This window comes from Mytilus edulis, chromosome 4 (genome assembly GCF_963676685.1).
Source record: "Mytilus edulis chromosome 4, xbMytEdul2.2, whole genome shotgun sequence".
Classification (NCBI taxonomy): domain Eukaryota; kingdom Metazoa; phylum Mollusca; class Bivalvia; order Mytilida; family Mytilidae; genus Mytilus; species Mytilus edulis.
The window spans coordinates 20,818,922-20,838,008 of NC_092347.1; the positions used below are offsets into that span (position 1 = coordinate 20,818,922).

The 19,087-nt window shown below is 31.3% G+C and overlaps 1 protein-coding gene across 1 annotated transcript; it reads right to left on the reverse strand.

Annotated features, from left to right (window-relative positions):
* Positions 1 to 204: 204 nt before the first annotated feature.
* Positions 205 to 13,609, reverse strand: LOC139519189 (uncharacterized). The gene is made up of 12 exons (XM_071311053.1): positions 13,424 to 13,609; positions 9,839 to 10,027; positions 8,970 to 9,098; positions 7,388 to 7,451; positions 6,890 to 7,035; positions 5,398 to 5,472; positions 4,245 to 4,394; positions 3,827 to 3,896; positions 3,335 to 3,387; positions 2,741 to 2,922; positions 1,841 to 1,995; positions 205 to 943 (listed from the first exon to the last, which is right to left on the reverse strand). Exons 1-12 carry the CDS (start codon positions 13,509 to 13,511, stop codon positions 883 to 885), a joined length of 1,362 nt encoding a protein of 453 aa, XP_071167154.1. The 5' UTR covers positions 13,512 to 13,609; the 3' UTR covers positions 205 to 882.
* Positions 13,610 to 19,087: the final 5,478 nt, after the last annotated feature.

The window sequence follows — 19,087 nt, forward strand, 5'->3', positions numbered from 1 at the left end:
ATACATACAAATGACAGAACATGAAACGAGAGAAGACCTTTACACTATTTTCGTACATGTTGTTAGGACGTTTATTCAAATATCGAAGGGAACCTTTGCATTTTATACAAATTTTGCAGTTGTGAAAAGCGTGACTTTGATCAGCACACTTCTCCCAGTGCCATGCACACCATACAAATATGTATATAAAGTAATTGAAACAAACAGAATTTCGTTTTTATTTTTAATAAACAGAATCGTCTATTTCTTTTGCATGTACATATACAATAATTCTGTGAGGTCAAATTCGTGATGTATTAAAGTTTACACTAAATCAATCAAATTTAAATGATAATAGTCAACGATATTGTAGAAAAAACATAATAGCTAATTGTTCATGACGTTGCCAATTCGTATAGTACACCTGCCACGCGCCTCGAATTCAAGTTGTTATTTTTTCTAGCACGGAAACAATACCTCTGTTGGTTGACTGTTGATCTCCAAAGAGTATCATCAGCTTAGTGATAAGTGAGTTGGTGATTAAACGATTTACAACATGCTTTAATAATTATATATTCTAATGATAAATACAGGAATCGTATAAAACCAAAATTTCCAACTCTCTCTTTGATTTGGATATTCTTGTTAGGTAATGGTGCGACAAGGAACCCCTCACGAATGTAGGTTTTTATACAGTCTTGGCTTTCAATGTTATGACTTCAGCATCCCTGCTGATTCTAGTTTGCACCAAATTGATAGTATTTGAATGGCAAAATATCAATTTAAAAAATACTTTACATCAATTCTTTAAAATATACTAAAACTTCATGTAATTGTAAGTTGAAGTTTGAAATCTAAAATTTGCGATTAATGTTGATTGTTCCATCCATTAGCATTGGTTGTCTAGCGCCATCTCCGTGATCCAATGTATGATGTATATAATGTTAAACATCGAGGAAACAATCTGAAATCAAGAAGTTAAACGTTTAATTAATTAATGAATTGACTTATATTTCAAAGTTAACAATCATATATAAACATGTTAAACCCCGCCACATTCTGTAATTCTCTGTTATATTGTATTGAGCTATATTGAATGTTGGTTGCTTAACGTCCAGTTTAAAATATTGCATGCATGTTCAGGACGGTATAATATTATCAGTCGGGAGCCTGTAGTTCAGTGATGGTCTTTTTTTCATGTCTGCCATATTTGTTTTTCTTAAAATTGTTTTGTTGTAAAATAGGCTGTTGGGTATCATATTTTCATGTAAGGGCCTTTTATTGCAATCACAATGAAGTGGTGATTTAAAATTAACGATCGAGAAACTGATTTAAAGTTTAAAGGGCATTAAATACGAATAAGCATTTGTTATAGTTTATTTAATAATAGTGTCACCATATATGATAAATAAAGTTCATGGATGATTTATCTATATCCGTGTGTCCGATATATCTCATGATCTTTACAGTGTTTACCATCTAAACTACTGAAGATGTGAATGTAACAAAACAAAAGTAACCTTCCGATATTTTTTCCTTGTTCGTAGTGCATTTGAATGAAATTTCACATTGTATAATTAATTGGAAGAAAAGAATGATGATCGTTCTATAAATATGAACAACACTTTAAATATGTAATCAAAATACCGTTAAGGTCGAATAATCGTTTACCTAGATAGTTATAAAATCAGGTTTAATTTACCATTTTCTACTGAAGAAAATTTCTGTACGAAATCAGGAATGACTGTTGTTGACAATTCGTTCGATGTGTTTGAGCTTTTGATTTTGCCATTTTATTAGGGCTTTCCGATTGGGACTTTTCTCGGAGTTCATTATTTTTGTGATTTTATTTTTGACCTACTTGATATATACGTCCGGTGTTTCTATTTGGTGACTCTCTCCATCAATGTTGAACCTTAGATTCATTTCATTCTGGCTAGGATCATTATTTTCCGTGGCTCTAATACGTACAGATTTTATTTTCTTGAAACTCACAAAATGTTTCACCGAATCCAGCTATAAGAAATTCAATGAATGTAAACAACAAAAAAGTATGAAACGAAGGGAAAAAAATATTTTTGGAAAATATTTGTAATGATCTGATTTGATTTACTGACAAAACATTGACTTTCCATATACACAAAAAGGAAAAAAAGTAGATAAACAACAGAAGCCTTCCAAATCCCATCTGGCAAAATCCTTTTAACTGTGCTCACTATGTTGTGTTTGTTAGGCATTTTGAACATTGTATATATATAAAAACAACAAAATCTGACTGAAATCTCTTTTATCATGTAAAATATGCTAAAACCTTTTAAAACTTTCGAATTCAAACGGGTTAACTTTCTTTCTCTTTTTTGTCTTCGAGAATATTCTGCATGAATTCTGCATTGAATAAGTAAATAAAAACATTCGGACAGAAATGGTGAACAACAAGTATCCATTCGAATACCAAATTTCTGCGAAAAAATCAATCAACAAAACTCAAAAAAATATGTCCAGCAATTTGATGATAGAAAAAAGCATTATTCAAAGATCTATAATTCTACTCGCAGACATTATGTCCTGTCACACAATAACCCATATTTCAATAAGTGCTTGCATATCATACATGTATTTCCCAATAAAATTGATATTAATGATACTTTAATTTCCTATTTAAATATATACATATATACATATATATTTAATGCAAATGAAAAATGTCAGAAATAATTATTTTTCTCATACACTTTCTATACAACTGCTATGCATAACTTACATGCTCCTGAGTTAGTTGATACAGATTGACAAAATGCTTGGCCATAGCCCATTTACCGCACATAGTATAATCTAACAAAAAGAATTGGTCTTTTTTTGCAGGTTGTTTATCATAAGGTCGGTCTTCAAAATCTAAGTCGTCCGTCCCACCTATTATATTTGTTATTCTTTTCGTCTCTGTTACTGTAAACAAACAAGTATACATGCAAATATTCCAAAATAGCTCACTGCTACATAAAATATTCTGAAAAATGTGAGAAAACTGGTGAAGGACAAGGATTGTTTAAGAGCTCATTTTTTCCTGAAATTACAACAACAGGTTTTCGGTGACGTTTGTGTTTTCCGAACAGCCCTTTTTTTTCGTCGTTTTTTTTTTTATTTTGTCATGACTATGTCAGTTTGATTTCGATATAGAAGTTTGAGCATCACTTTATTTTTTTTTATTCTCTTTTTTCAATCAGAATAAGACAGGTTTAATCATTCAGGTACGATAGAAATAGCACCAAAACTTAAGATAACATGTTACTCAATATCATATTGCATCTGGCATTTCATGTTATAAGTTATTTAAACTACAAATATCACTAAAACTAACCTTTCAAATTAGCCTTTGTCTCATCAGTTAAATCACCTGAATCTCTATCTTCTCTAGATAACAATAAAACAAACACATATTACACAACGTATTCGTTGTCTGTTGTTTTTTTCTGGTCTGGAATCAACACTGTTTATAGCGGTATACTACTGGTGCCTTTATTTACATTGGTGTATGAATCAGTGTGAAGTGTACAAGTTGTTCCTTGATTTGATAATTCTATCTTTTCGTTTTTGCGTATGTGTAGATTTTTATAAGATCGAACCTTTTTACTTTTTCAAATACAATATGTTTGCTTTTCTCTGCGTTATATATATTCAGATCACAGTAATTGTGTATTCATTTGACACAGACTTTATTGGAAACAGTAACAAGGAAATCAATGTAGTCGATGGCAGATATGTATTAAATCATTGCTCATACATCACTAGGTCATTTATTTAATTTAAGGCTGAACTTTAAAATATATATCTATATTACAATTTAACTTACAAATATTCGTATGTTATTTCCACTTCCAACTCTCTGAATTGTTTTAAAAACATGCGCATGAACGGCACATCTACAATGGTAATTTAGATACACGATATAGAACAATACAATACAATACCAATATGCTTATTATGATGACATTGTGTATGACATAAATATACATGTACAATATTTCAAGTACATTTCACCCCGCTAAAAAAACCTTCAAGTCACTTTAAATAGATACTACTATTAATTCAGATAGACAGCAGGAATTCGAATCTTATGTTAATGTTGATTGTTCTAATATAGAAGTTGTGCAAATAACAAGACAATTTGAAAGGAAACGAAAAAGGACAAGTTAAACAAAAGTTATCGAAATAAATTTTAATTGCTTTCAATTTATTTATCTCTAGTAATGTTCCTTGTTATGGCTTACATAAATAACGAAATGTTTTCATCCATCGATAGTTAACATCAGTATCATACATCATATCTGCGTAGAGGACATATCCAAAACATATGATTCCATATCCAACCAGTTTGTCGTTGTTATAACAACCAACTGTGTTATAGAGGTCTGTTTTACCTACAAATAAAAAAAAATGGTTATAATGCCATGCCCCTGCCACGTGGTAACGTTAATAGTACTAAAAACTAAAGACTTTTGTTTAAAAAGACACGACCTTCATGTTATAACATCATTATGATTCATTAAATTAAGGTTGACATTTTATAATGCCTTGCTATTTCCAAGCAAATTATTTTAGGTATTGACCCTTTGGCAAAATGTGGATAAGAAATATATGCATGCTTGAAATTATAAAATGTATCTTATCTCATTATATTTCTAAAAAGAACTGCGTGTAGTTATGTCCCTGTAAAACACAATCTAAAAACTTTATTGGATGGAATTAAGACACTTATAAAAAAAACTATTGTTTCACCTCTCTCAGGCACAGTTGGCCTTACATGGATTCGGCTATTTCATGTTCATTTTGATCGTATAGCATTTCAATAGTTTCGGTTCTTATACATCCTCGGCTTTAAAATAGTTGGCTTCCATCGAACTGATAAAGGTAAATCCAGAAAAACGCGTCTGACGTATGACATTTATGTAACATGTTTTTTTTTATGATTAGTTAGAAGTCAAAATTAACAAAACCTTAAAATTGACTTTGAATAAATTGTGAAAAACAAAATGTATATAAGATAACAAAGTATTTGCATTTACGTTGGAAGGTTATTATTTCAATATAGTAGTAATTCTTATAAAATTTAAAGGATATTAAGGCACATGAGTTCTAATAGTATAAGGTCTTCAATGCAGCTTACCGTTAATTTTATTACAGTGCATGTTTAAATCCATTAAGAAGATTGAGAGAATTTGAAAAATCAATATGCTAAAAATGTCTAGTCAAAAAGCATGAATAATAGTTAAAAAAAGTGCCCTTAATCAATAGTTGTTCCCACCACATTTGTACTAACCGTATTGAATTATACATGTAGATTACAATAGGTCACTTTTTTTATATAAAAAGTACACAGACCTATATTTTATGAACAAAAATTTAAAGCAAAATAAGAAAAACCTCTTATAATGTGTAGAACTGATGTCATTACATCCATTACTCCATGTGCAAGTCTAGCAAGTCCACAAGCAGACCCTGTAAAAGAATTCGAATATAGTCATTGTTCAAATAAAATGTTATTATTTTTTTACACACTCAATATGTTTCCTCTTTGAGTTGACTGAATGATATGCAGATACTTATAAAGTCCAATAGATAAGGCTAACACATGCATTTGTTTACGTCTATTTCTCGATCAATGACCAATCTTATATATCAATCTTATGACCAGGGACACTTTTGTGTGAGTTATACTATGTTCCAATAAGCTTACTCTAGGATAAGGCGAAAATTAATAACTGTTCTAAAATGTATAAAATTCAAATATTTTAATAATAGTAATCCCAACAAAGATATTTAGTCATAATTCCCGCTAACAGTTTCAATTGGTGGAGAACAGACTTTTTATTTTTTAGCTCGAAGGGCCAAGTGAGCTTTTCTCATTACTTGGCGTCCGTCGTCCGTCGTCCGTCGTCGTTAACTTTTACAAAAATCTTCTCCTCTGAAACCACTGGGTCAAATTAAACCAAACTTGGCCACAATCATCATTGGGGTATCTAGTTTAAAAAATGTGTGGCGTTACCGGGCCAACCAACCAAGATGGCCGCCATGGCTAAAAATAGAACATAGGGGTAATATGCAGTTTTTGGCTTATAACTCAAAAACCAAAGCATTTAGAGCAAATCTGACATGGAGTAAAATTGTTGATCAGGTGAAGATCTATCTGCCCTGAATTTTCAGATGAATCGGACAACCCATTGTTGGGTTGCTGCCCCTGAATTGGTAATTTTAAGGAAATTTTGCTGTTTTTGGTTATTATCTTGAATATTATTATAGATAGAGATAAACTGTAAACTGCAATAATGTTCAGCAAAGTAAGATTTACAAATATGTCAACATGACTGAAATGGTCAGTTGGCCCCTTTAGGAGTTTATGCCCTTTATAGTCAATTTGAACCATTTTTCGTAAATCTTAGTTATCTTTTACAAAATCTTCCCCTCTGAAACTACTGGGCCAAGTTCATTATAGATAAAGATAATTGTAAGCAGCAAGAATATTCAGTAAAGTAAGATTTACAAACACATCACCATCACCAAAACACAATTTTGTCATGAATCCATCTGCGTCCTTTGTTTAATATGCACATAGACCAAGGTGAGCGACACAGGCTCTTTAGAGCCTCTAGTTGAATTTTCCAAATTCTACCTCAATTACGGTACTTATCAGTGATGTTAAAATCTCATTAAGAATATATAATTTACTTATATTTTTAGTAGCAATAGTTCAAAATGTACTTCAGCACCTCTATGCAATTAATAATAATGTTTCTTTCGTTCTATGATGTTTTACATATAACTAAATGGTTTGAACCTTAGTATGACAATGCATGTACTAAATTGTATATCAAATTTAAAGTTGTATATCACCTTTAAAATTAAAGCTTTCCCTTACCTGTCGGTATAACCCCAATAGGGAAATCCATCTTTTTCAAAGGAGTAGAACTGCTGTTGAAATCTACACCAGCTTCCTGTTGTCTTTTTCTCATTAGAACATTAATAATTTCTGAACATGTTCCATCCCCTCCCATTATAACTAACCTGTCAAATAAATAATTCACGGATTTTTTTCTGGTATTTTACATGGACTGAGGGAAAACTTCACTAAATTAAAGATTTTGTTATCAACTGCAAATTAAATAGAAAATTCCAATCAGATGAATATTTACAATGCATGTTTTCATGACGAGGAACCAAAGACGATATCTTGACCACTTGTTTAATTACAATGCGTGTTTTCATAACGAGGAACCGATATCTTGACCACTTGTTTAATTTTGGTAAATTACTACATTATTCTTTTGCAATGATGAATTATTTTTTTGTTTTAAATAATATTTCATCTTGTTATTCTATTTAAAAAAAATGACAAGTTATGTTTATCTGAAATTACCCGTCCACCGAATTAAAGTCGTAGTTCTCTGTTATTTCTGTAAAATGGAACGCTCTTTGTGAAACTGGAAAAAATAAATCATGTCATTTAAACAAAACTGTTAAAATATTTTTTCTTATAAATGTATATATGTATAGTTTCTTATCAGCTCTTGAATAAAGGTAAACTATTTCGTGCAAACGTATGAACCATACGATGGATTTTTGACTTGAACGGATAACTTATTCCAGTACGGATAATTATAGCAGATTCCAACGAGTATGAAGCTACAGGTAGATTCTTTGGTTAGCTTCCTTGCTAGCTCAACCATGAAATGATTATTACCTTATAATTGGGAGGAGCATAGCACTAATTCGTCATCCAATGAAAACACTCATATCAATGGCCTGTTTATAATAATAATGTATGTTTCATACAAACAGGTTTACCTAAATAACTTTGCAAATTAAATTTTATTTCTTATAGTCTTTGATTGAATTAAAAAAAATCTTTGTATTACAATAAATTAGAAGCGGAGTTACGGTTTATGTTTTGTTCAAGGATGATAATATTTAGTGTTGATTCAATGTTAAACAAACAGAAATTTTATAGACCACATCATTTCCCCGTTGTACTCTCATAGTTGGCCATTTGGTACTTGATAGATGGAGGATTATTGCAAGCAGTGCTAGCAATGATTTCCTAAAAAACAAGTTTAGAAATTTAGATATTGGTTTAAACAAATATATATATAAATGTGGACCAATTAAAGTACACCTTCTAGGGTGCGCTCGAATTTCTTGACTTAGCACGATTTTTTTAATTTAAAGGTTGTAATAGGACTTTTGTAAACTTTAAACGCTAGCATATCATAGAAAATCAAGAGAGTAATCTATGCTTAAAATTTTATAACAAAAATATCTGTGGATTTTCTACAAAAATCTTGGGTTTTTTTTGCCACAAAATCCCGTTTACCTTTAAAAATGCAATGAAACTATAAATAATAATGCTTGCTTGAAGTTTCCCTTTGTATATGTACAAAATGGCCCATCTCTATTATTCGTTATCTTTGCTGTTTTTATACTATTGCAGTTTGAAAAAATCGTAATTCAAAGGCAACAAAAGGATATTTACGCCGTGATTGTACCATTGTAAAGAATATACACATAACTGTATTTATAAAGAACGGAGTAATTGATTGAAATAAAATTGTCAATTCAAACACACCTACAAAATGCTTGTGAATCAATAAATTTTAAATTTAGATTGAAAACTTATTTTTAAACTGACTTGTAAAACTAGTTTTACAATGTTTATATTCTGTCACTATAGTTCTGATTGGTTCTCTGTTTAACTATTGACTCCACCCACAGGCTTGTGTACCTTACCTAATAATGATTTCATGGTTGAGCTAGCAAGGAAGCTAACCAAAGAATCTACATATATCTTCATACTCGTTGGAATCTGCTGTAATCAAAACTGATATATCGGATATGTGAACAGAACAGATAACTTTCTAACACAGCATGTATATATAAATAATGTACCACTTATAAACAACCATTCTAACTCTGAGGAACTTCGTGGTGTAAGATTTACTCACCAACAACATCTGTCTGTATCCCTGCTAGCTGCAAAACAGGAACCACCGTTTGATCACAAATTTGTTTACCTTTTCCTTTTCCACCAATTGGATTAACAAACACAGCTAATTTCCGCGGTCTTTTTGTAACTTCGAAAATGTAAAATAAAATACTGAAATAAGTGTTTATTGTCTGAGACATGTCGTAGCTTTTGATACAGTACGGACTGGGTTCGGACTGCTCATTGTCGTCAGACTATTCATGAAATATTTGCGACTGGAATTAAGCAATCAAGAAGAAACAAAATCAATCAATGACTGTGTAATTGAAGGATTCTTATGTATTTGTATGTTCGGTTTCTTACGCTTATGAGGAAACTTATTTCTTTTTATGTTCATATAATGCAATAAATTAGCTGCGGCGTCTTTTTTTTATGTTACGATTTTCTCTGACTTTATTTGGGTTCTTCCCTTTTTTTGGTCTTGTATATTAATACTTCATTTATTTATCCTCCTAAGGCTAATGATTGTTTAAAAATGCAATGTACATACAGTTATATAAGTTTTCAAATATAAGCCAACAAGATCATTTAAAATGAGCATACATACTTGGAGATTGCTATCATGAATTATTATTTTTATCCTGAAGTCGTTATACGGCAAAAAAAACTATATTTCTCAAAAAAAGCAAACGTGAAAATTCTAATTAGAGAACCAACTGTGTACGTGTGTACCGCTTACAACTGTTTAAAAATGTGTTTACCGTTTACAACTGTTATGTGTTTACCGTTACCAACGGTTATGTGTTTACCGTTAACAACTGCTTACTAGTATTGTGTTTATCGTTTACAACTGTTTATCAAATACAAGGATATTAATACAAAACACACCTGTACTGATTTTCTTTGAAAGAGTTTCCTGGAAATCTCTTAAGACATGTTCCTCTGATTTAATATCTAAATGCTCTTTCGTCAATTTGTGATTTGGAAACGGATGATCTTGTATGTAGTGAAGTCTGCATGCTTTCCAGTCACTCGATACTTTTTCCAATGATATAATATCTGCGTATGGACACTTATCTGTAAAACAGAAAAAAATCCAACATAAAAGGTCCTTGTTTTGAAGATATATTAACATCACATGTTTTTATGAACTTGTGCTTTCCTTTCGAGGATAAAAAAATGGTCCTTGGGTTTTACTTCAAAAAGCAATAATCTAAGTCCAAACTAGTTTTCATTATAAATCCATATCGTCCTGCCTAAATGCAATGTTGATTTTGATTTCGAATCCATAAAAAGTGAGTCCTCATATTATTAACCTCAATATAACTTTAACAACAAGAAAAGCATACAATCATTATTATGATGAGCTTTTCTCTATTATCATGAGGGTTTTAATTTTTATGATGAGGTTTTTCTCATCATAATAGAGTAAATCCTAATCATAATAAAGAAAAGCTAGTCATAATAGAGAAAAAAACTCATCATAATATTGAAAACCCTCAATATAATAGAGAAAAATCTCATCATAATAAAGAAAAACCAGTGGCGTAGCTGGGTCATATTTACGTGTACGCCCGAACCTTGGCGAGGGGTCTGAGGGGGTGACAAACCGCTCAATGCCAACCCCCCTGCTGTTAGTTGGTTCGAGGGGACGGAGCCCCCGAAAGCGATCGAGTTATCGAGAACGACATACCATTTCTGTCAGTAAAAAATCATTGATAGTAACATACTTTTGAATCTAAATGGTATATCTTTATGTTTAATTTTGAGAACTTATTCATCGTGTTAATTGGAAGCTAACGGACATTGGTTTTAGAGAAAACGTTCAAACCAATATTACTTTCAAATTGTTTAAAGTCGTGAGTGAGCATACAATCGACAAAAGCACCTTTTAATGAACACGAAAAAAATATTTCTTAGAGATGCAATATAAAAAAAATTCTGGAACACGATTTCTTTCCACAAGAAGTGAATCAATTTACCAGTCTTTTCAAGGAATTTAAAAAAAAATCAAAAATTTTCTTTATTATATTTTCTTGATCTGGAATTTAACGTATGCCAATATATCACATTTTATGAAGGTTTATAAATTGAGCATGTAAAACAATTAATTGCGCAAAGAAAAGTCCAGCTATCAGTAAAGAACAGAAAAATGAACGAAAACAGATGCTTTCAAAACTTTGTTTTAGACGTTAATCATAGAAAAAACTTCTTCCAAATTTTCATAAACTTCGATGAAGGTTCGACAAGTAGTTAATGTAATTAAGAAATAAAAAAATACCCTTTATCCGTAAAATGTGGGGGAAATTAAAGAACTAATTGCATTATATTGCACTGGGTACTCTTTTGATCATAAACATTTTTTTTAACAGAGAGTCATTCAAAAAACTTTGTCCACATTCGGAACCTAAATATTGACGGCGCTGACGACGCTATGTCTCGCTTTTGCGACATAAGTCACATGCTCGACAACAATGCAAACCGCATATCGAATCTCAGCAGACAATGAATTGCTTTCAATATAAGAAAAGTACGCAGAATTCACAGTAGATTCAGACTTTGACAGAAAATTGGAACACATATCATGAAATGAACTATTTGATTAAAGTAAATTTAGTCCCTTTTTATTGAAAATTACAATCCATTGAAGAGAGAAGCACAAGGCTGATGTGCTTTTGACCAGTCTTTCTTATTATATTTAGATAAAAAAAAAAGAAATTTCAAAATTCAAGTGTACGCCCGGGCGTTTTGACGTAAACGTAGCTACGCGCATGAAAACCCCATCATGATAAAGAAGGAAGTACCATAATGCAGTTACGGCGCTCAATACAACTCTGACATGACATGTGATTTGTTAGTAAGACCAACGAGTTAAAAGATAGTGTAACAGTATATCGCATAACCCGTCATTTGATTTTAACCTTCACTAGCAAACAGATAAAAAAAAACTTCAGAAGGGATCTATATATATGTTTAGTGCACATTTACATACCTTTATTACTTGACAATGTTGATATTTCTGCTCGTTGTGGTGTTAGGAGTTTTACACGTTCAATATACGAATTATATTTATCATTAAAGTACGACACCACTTTTAATTTTCAAGGCGATCTCATGAACCAAAGATTTGTATAGTAGGAGTCTATAACTATACAAATCCTTGCATGCACCAATTCTGACTGTATATATGTAACAAGTTACAACGGCGAGTTATCAAACTCAATAATTTAATATAAATATATCTTTATTTGCAAAACATACAAAAACCAATTTTGGTTGTGGCAAATACATTGACAAACAAACATAATGAAACATAATGAAAACTCGACAATATTATAAGAAATATGATAAAAACAGTTACTGTTCTCCTTTCCTCAGTTATAATGACTCTTTAATAAAAGAAACAACTGCTTTTACATCATTTGGTGTTGATGGATTAAGTATTATCACGAGTTTATCAGTAAAATTAAGTGTATTAAAATTTACATATTTTTGTATATAATATTTTAGAAAGATTTCTCTTATATTTTTATTTATTTTACAGTTGAAGAAAAAATGAAATTCATCGTCTAAGATATTACATATTTTACATTTTCTTTCATTTCGTGGTATTTTGGTATATCGTCCAGTTTCTATGAAGAGAATAGAATGTCGCTATATACTCTAGGATAGGTTTGAATTCAATAACACCAATACTAATTTTCGTTTGCCCTAAGCAAAAATAGTCAATTTGTTGGTAAAGTACTTGTCAATAATGAGTTTATTATCAAGTGACCTTTTTATATCAGGAAGTAAGCTATCGGGAGTAATTTCTTCACTTATTATATACATTCACGACATTTGTATCGAATACAATCCTGATATCATGATGCTTTAAGACTACATTAATTTAAACAACACGTTGTCTCTTTAAATTAATGTAATTTTCAATATTTATACATCATATATATATGCATTAGTCATGTTAGTTGTTGGCTACACAACTATCTTGTTGATCAGCTGATCAAAAGCTATACTTTTAATCTATAAATAGCTACTATATCATATAGAAAAAAATATATATGTATAACTGTTACCTGTATTTGATGGCTATATATACTTACGTTCTTCTTTTCTCGTGGAATACACAATGCCCGACTCTCCTATTCAAATGCTATTTGTATATACATTCATGACATTTGTATCGAACTGATATCATGATGCTCTAAGACTACATTAACAATGATTAATTTAAACAACACGTTGTCTCTTCAAATTAGTGTAATTTTCAATTTTTATACATGATATATATGCATTAGTTGTTGGCTACACAACTATGTTGTTGATCAGCTGATCAAAACTGTATCATTCAAGCTATACTTTTAATCTATAAATAGCTACTTCATGATCTCATACAGAAAAAAATATATATATGTATAACTGTTACCTGTATTTGATGCTCGAGATTTGATGGCTATATATATATATACTTACGTTCTTCTTTTCTCGTGGAATACACAATGCCTGACTCTCCTATTTGTATTTCTGTTGAAGCACCAGATATTTGAACGTTAAAATTCATCTTTTGAGGCCCGATAAACAGATATTTCTTATAATTTAAATTTGTTTACAGCAATATGCTAAGTATGGCTAATGGTTAAAAAGAACGATAACTCTACTACAAACTATAACAATAACATGAATAAGGCGTATATCTGGTTTGGTGTATATATCCGTGTAAAATCTGAACAGTTTATATCTTAGCAGTTTATATAGCATTGTGTAAATGAAGATATAAGAAATGGGTAATCTATTATATAGCTATGTTTGAATGGTTTCGAAAATAAACAAAATGATAATTAAATATATAAGTATTATTCAAATCTACCTTACACCGCCTACAACTTGTCAAGAACTTATGGTCATTAAAAAAATCCCCAAATACGTCTGTAATGGACAATATACACACACAACCTACCATGTTGACCTTGCTAAGGAAAACAAAGTTGGGATATCACATTGCAGGAGGGCACAAAAAGTCATTCTCAGCATTCATAGGGTTTAATATGAAGTAATCCGTATCTATGTGAAAAATTTATTGCTCATTGATTGATTGATTGATTGATTGATTGATTGATTGGTTTTAGTTTTCAAGTAATAAGTAGATACCGGATGAAGAACTAGTCCATTTTTGACAGCCTATAGAAAAGGGTGATATATATATATATATGTATATAAGAAAATTATTAAAAGATAATAACAGTTTCAATTCATCATTTTCACTAGTACTTTCACTGCTTTCACAGATCTTCAGGAAATGTGACTTGTATATATATAAAACAATTGATTGACGTTAACCATAGTATGACGACTACTAATATCATTTTAAGTCTATAAAAGGTAACGTTAAAATTAGAATATCATTTATCATTTAATCCCGGGTTGAGAATGTATATAAATAAAATTAAATTTCAAAATGTTCTTAAAGTCCTTTAATTCTCCACATTTTTCTCCAATATGGTCAGAAATAGTATGTCAATTGTATTATTTCCCCTTCGTTTTAGCGTTCAGTGGAAAATATGTTATGCATATTTATGACGATAATCTAAGTAAGATTTGGGCAGACATTTGCCAAGTGTATAAAACAACGTGCGGACTCTTTAAGATGTTTGTAGAGGCCTTTTAGCAAGCAAAGAGTTATGACACCTTTCATTCACGAGCCATCGAATTCATCGTACTCGTACATTCAAAACAGCCAAGCTGACACCCCTTTTTAGAATAGGTTTTACTGCCTATTGGAAAAGCTAAATGACGATAAGAAGTGAATACCCCAGAAATCTCTTCCAGTGTAGGCCAAAATTAAGATATTAAAAACATCTCTGATAATTTTTTCCAAGGTATCCTTGATGCTCAAGAACAGTGAGGCTCTCCATAAACCTCCGGGATGAGCATCCCTATATTCTATCTGGATGAGGGAGAACATTAATATACATTCTGTACAGCGGCAAAGCCATTACCTCCCATAAACATCTGTCTCACTGTTGTGCGGAGATGTACAGAGGAACTTTAGACCCTTCAATATTTAAGGATAGTGTGTGCCTATGAGTTCCGCCTAAAGTATTCATTTTTAATTATTCTATATATTTTTTTTCTATTTAATTTAAAACTATTTTATCTGTTTAACGTTTTACTAAATGACCATTCGATGTCTGATAATCTTTGAATTTTTGTTTATTGAAATATCTATATTGTATAAGAGATTGAGTCTGATCAAAATTGATTCCCGGATCGTTAGAATATGCAAACTACACTTGCATATACTAGTAGTATGAAATTGATGATGTGTCTGTCCGCAATGTGATGGGTTTGTTTGCCAGTTTCCGCTTAGGCAGAAGTATGGCAATTTGGTCTGTGAAATTATTCGGTGTTGTTAATGTTAGTGCAAACCCGGTGATAAGAATAATTCGGTCGGTCATTTTCGTAACAACTGTAACAACTCGTAATGGCAACCGTAAAACTATCGACGTGATGATTTCCATTTCATCTTAAGTTTAACTTTTTCTTCAATAGATTCCTTGTAAGCAGCAATTCTCCATCAAGGAAACATACTAGTAATATGAAATGAAATTAAAGCATTTTAAGTCGTACCAATTGGGAATATAAACTCCGTATGTAGACGTTGGTGGTAGCTGCCACATAACAATGGAATGCTCACACTTGAGAATCTGAAGTGATTTCCGCTGTGATCTCGCCCGACCATATTTGTCAATTTCTAATGTAGGTAAAGATAAGATGTAGAATTTACTTTTATCTACTCATATATCTACGAAAATAAGTTCTTAGACAAAGAGGTGAAATCTTGATAGGTTCAGGTTTAGTTAAAATGACCCATATAAATATGAAATTCCATGAACAAAATCTGTTAAAATAACGGAAATGACAGCTAATAATTCCATTTATGAGTGCAGGCCTGAGGGGTACCATTATACAAACACATTTCTGAACCGTCTACGAGTTTCTTTTCATGATGTCAGTTTAAATGCATTACTGAATGGCTGACAAGTATGAAAGGCACAACTAACAGAGAAAGACTATATGCATGTTTTGTTTTATTTAATAAATCTCATTAGCAAAGTGTCACAGCATAAAACGCCATATTAAAATAATTTCAGATTTTTGGTTAACAATGTTCCGATTTCAAGTTTAAAGTAAGGATATATTTTTGATTGAACTGATTAATAATGAAGGATGTTGCTTATATTGATAAGATCGATATCTTTGTTTGCAAAGTAAAGAAATACACAATATTGGTTTTTAAATGCCAACTGGTCTGAAAGTCTGTGACGAGAAATATCCCAGGTGAAAGCTGCATATATAACTCAAATTGACAGTGATGGTTGGTTAAAAAAACCAAAACGTCGTAATTATATTTATCAAGACTGGTGTATTTAGGTGTGGTCACAACACTCGTTGCTGATTTGACATGCTACGACCATCGCAGTGGTCCTGTATACGAGCTGTAGACATTATAACATCTAGGATGAAACCTACAATAAAGATTGTATAGCTTTCACATGGATAAATCAGAATGTTTAAGTATAACTTTCTCCTTTGAATTGTTTTACAGTTGAGATTTACGGGCCTTTTATAGCGGACTATATGCGGAATGGGCCTATCTCATTGTTTAGATCATATGGCGACCGGTAGCTGTTAATTTGTGTGTCATTAAAGTCTCATGTGAAGAGTTGTCTCATTGACATTCGAAATTCATACCACATCTTCATTCTTATCTTTAAAGTGTTGTTAGGAAGTCCGTTATAAGTGAAATCTTAAAGGTGACACTTTGAAACAAAACAAAAATGCTTTACGTATATTTAAACGAACAAATTTTCATACCAGGAATGATTTCAATTAAAAGTGCTATATTTTTGTCTGAAGCATCTACCCGCCTTTGTTCATTTGATTTGCAAAATTGGACGGTCATGACGATCTCTATATACCGGAACAGGGACGAAAATCGTACTTCACTGTCATTAGTGGTCCAAAACATTTCATTCAATTCTCAATTAAATTAATTAAACGTTTCTTTTGTTTAACTAAAGAAAAACAAAATCAAGTTTCAACAAGTACATCGTACTTAATATCAGAGACTTAGTTTGTCTATGGTGGTTGCAAAATGTATAAACACTCCGTTATTATCAGGAAGACAGTCTTCGTATCATTTAAATCTCAGATTTTTGCTCAATGTATCAATCTGTGATAATTAAAGATTTATTCTTATCTTTGCTCAAATTTAATTCAGAGGTAGTTTAAAAAAAAAACATATAACGTTTATAACAATGTACAAGTTGTACAACCATGTTTACTTGCAATGTTTACTAACTGACAGATCATTCCTAAATTGTGTTGATTAATCTGTCACAGAGCAGTATAAAACCATTAAGCCGTTAGAAACTTTGATCCTCGATGCTCTTTAGCTTCGTACTTTATTAGCCTTTTTAACTATTTTTAATTCGAGCATTTTTTAGACGGAATCCTGGTATATATGATGACATGCGGAAACCCGGTTGAAAAAGAACAAAAGAATCGAAGCTCTTTGTTCGAGAAGGCGATAAATGATTACTAACTGTAATGTTTACTATAGTAACAAAATTTTTAAAAGTTAACAGAAACAAATAAAATGACAATTTTCTTCTCAGTAACGAAGTGTTTTATTTTAAATCACCATTTGCATAAGTGTTCAATTTATCTATTACATAGTTTAGCAGAACAATTAGATATCAAGTCGACGACATGGGTATCTATCAAGTTGGATGACGAAAATACATAACCTCCGATTTAAAAAAAAAATACCACGGACGGAGAACATATTAGTTCAGTAATTTTCGTCTCTGCCCTTCCATTATGTGAATGAAGAAAAAATTCCAAAAAATGGGTAACAATTGTATCGAAAAGAGAAAATCGAGTGCACCTTTTTATGTTAGGGCGTGTTTGAGTTGAGTATTTTGTCTTGATATCGTACAAAATAAGAATATTTCATACATCGTCTCGCTTCAGATTCTATCATTTTTATATATTAAAGCTACAGGTTGACTTTATAACACAAAAAAATCACAGTACTAAAAGATGAAATATATGGGTCAAGTGAAATACCTATCTAATGAGTCACAAAAACGGAGAGAAGGTGTGTTCGAATAGCTATTTTTTTACTGAAAGTACTTGACGACAGTCTTTCAAGTTGGATGATGAAAATGCATATCTTCGAAAAATTCTAATTTTTTGTGTGTGATTACTAGGGTTTATAGTCTTCATACACTAAAAAAATCTAGTTTGCCCTTCCACGAAATATTTAATTAGAATATTTTTAAATGCCAATAAGACAACTGTCCACAAGAGACCAAAATGACACAGACATTAACAACTATAGTTCACCGTACGGCCTTCAACAATGAGCAAAACCCATACTGTGTTCCATAGATAATTAGTTTCTTGTGAACTTTCCTAATAGATGGTGCCAATTGTCTCTTACATAGTGGGGCGATTAATGCAGCAAGTAGTCAAATAGTTTTAATTTCAAAAAGAACGTCAGACTGAACGTCCTCGGTACACATGTAAGAGGCCAACAGTCGGAATAAGTAATCACAGTTCTTGCCTTTTGTTACGTAATCAAGAAAATTGTTCTGTATAAAGAAGAAGCCAATACAATATAAGCCCAAAGAATAGTATATATTAAATATCATTTATACGTTACACAAAACGAATGTACAGTAAGAACTTGTGTTCTTATTAGAGTCTTCATCATTAGTTCATATTCGACTCACACTATAAACAAATAAAAAGTATTGCTTCAAACCTATGATCCTAAATATTTTCAGCCAGCGGAACCTGTGTATATCATCAGCGAGGTCCACATATAATCCATAAGCAGCTATAAATACCCCATAACCAATCAGATCTCCGTCATTATAATTTCCAGTAACATTACTATCATTTTCTCCTACCTACAAAAATGTTTTTCTTCTGATGTTTTTTTTTAACATCTTCATTACTTAATCTTGTATGCAGATTTTCATAATGAACAAAGTTCTTTTAATAAGAAAATGCCTGTGATTCACTTGTTATTGGAACTATAGATATGATTTGGGCCTTATTTAAAGA

Bases quoted from the DNA above. Each gene is read 5' to 3' on its own strand.
- LOC139519189 (XM_071311053.1), bottom strand. From the start codon at position 13,511: ATGAATTTTAACGTTCAAATATCTGGTGCTTCAACAGAAATACAAATA. The intron at 7,452-8,969 runs GTGAGTAAATCT...TATTTTTTCCAG, and splicing joins GATACAGACAGATGTTGTTG to TTTCACAAAGAGCGTTCCAT. The intron at 2,923-3,334 runs GTTAGTTTTAGT...GTTTGTTTACAG, and splicing joins GACAAAGGCTAATTTGAAAG to TAACAGAGACGAAAAGAATA.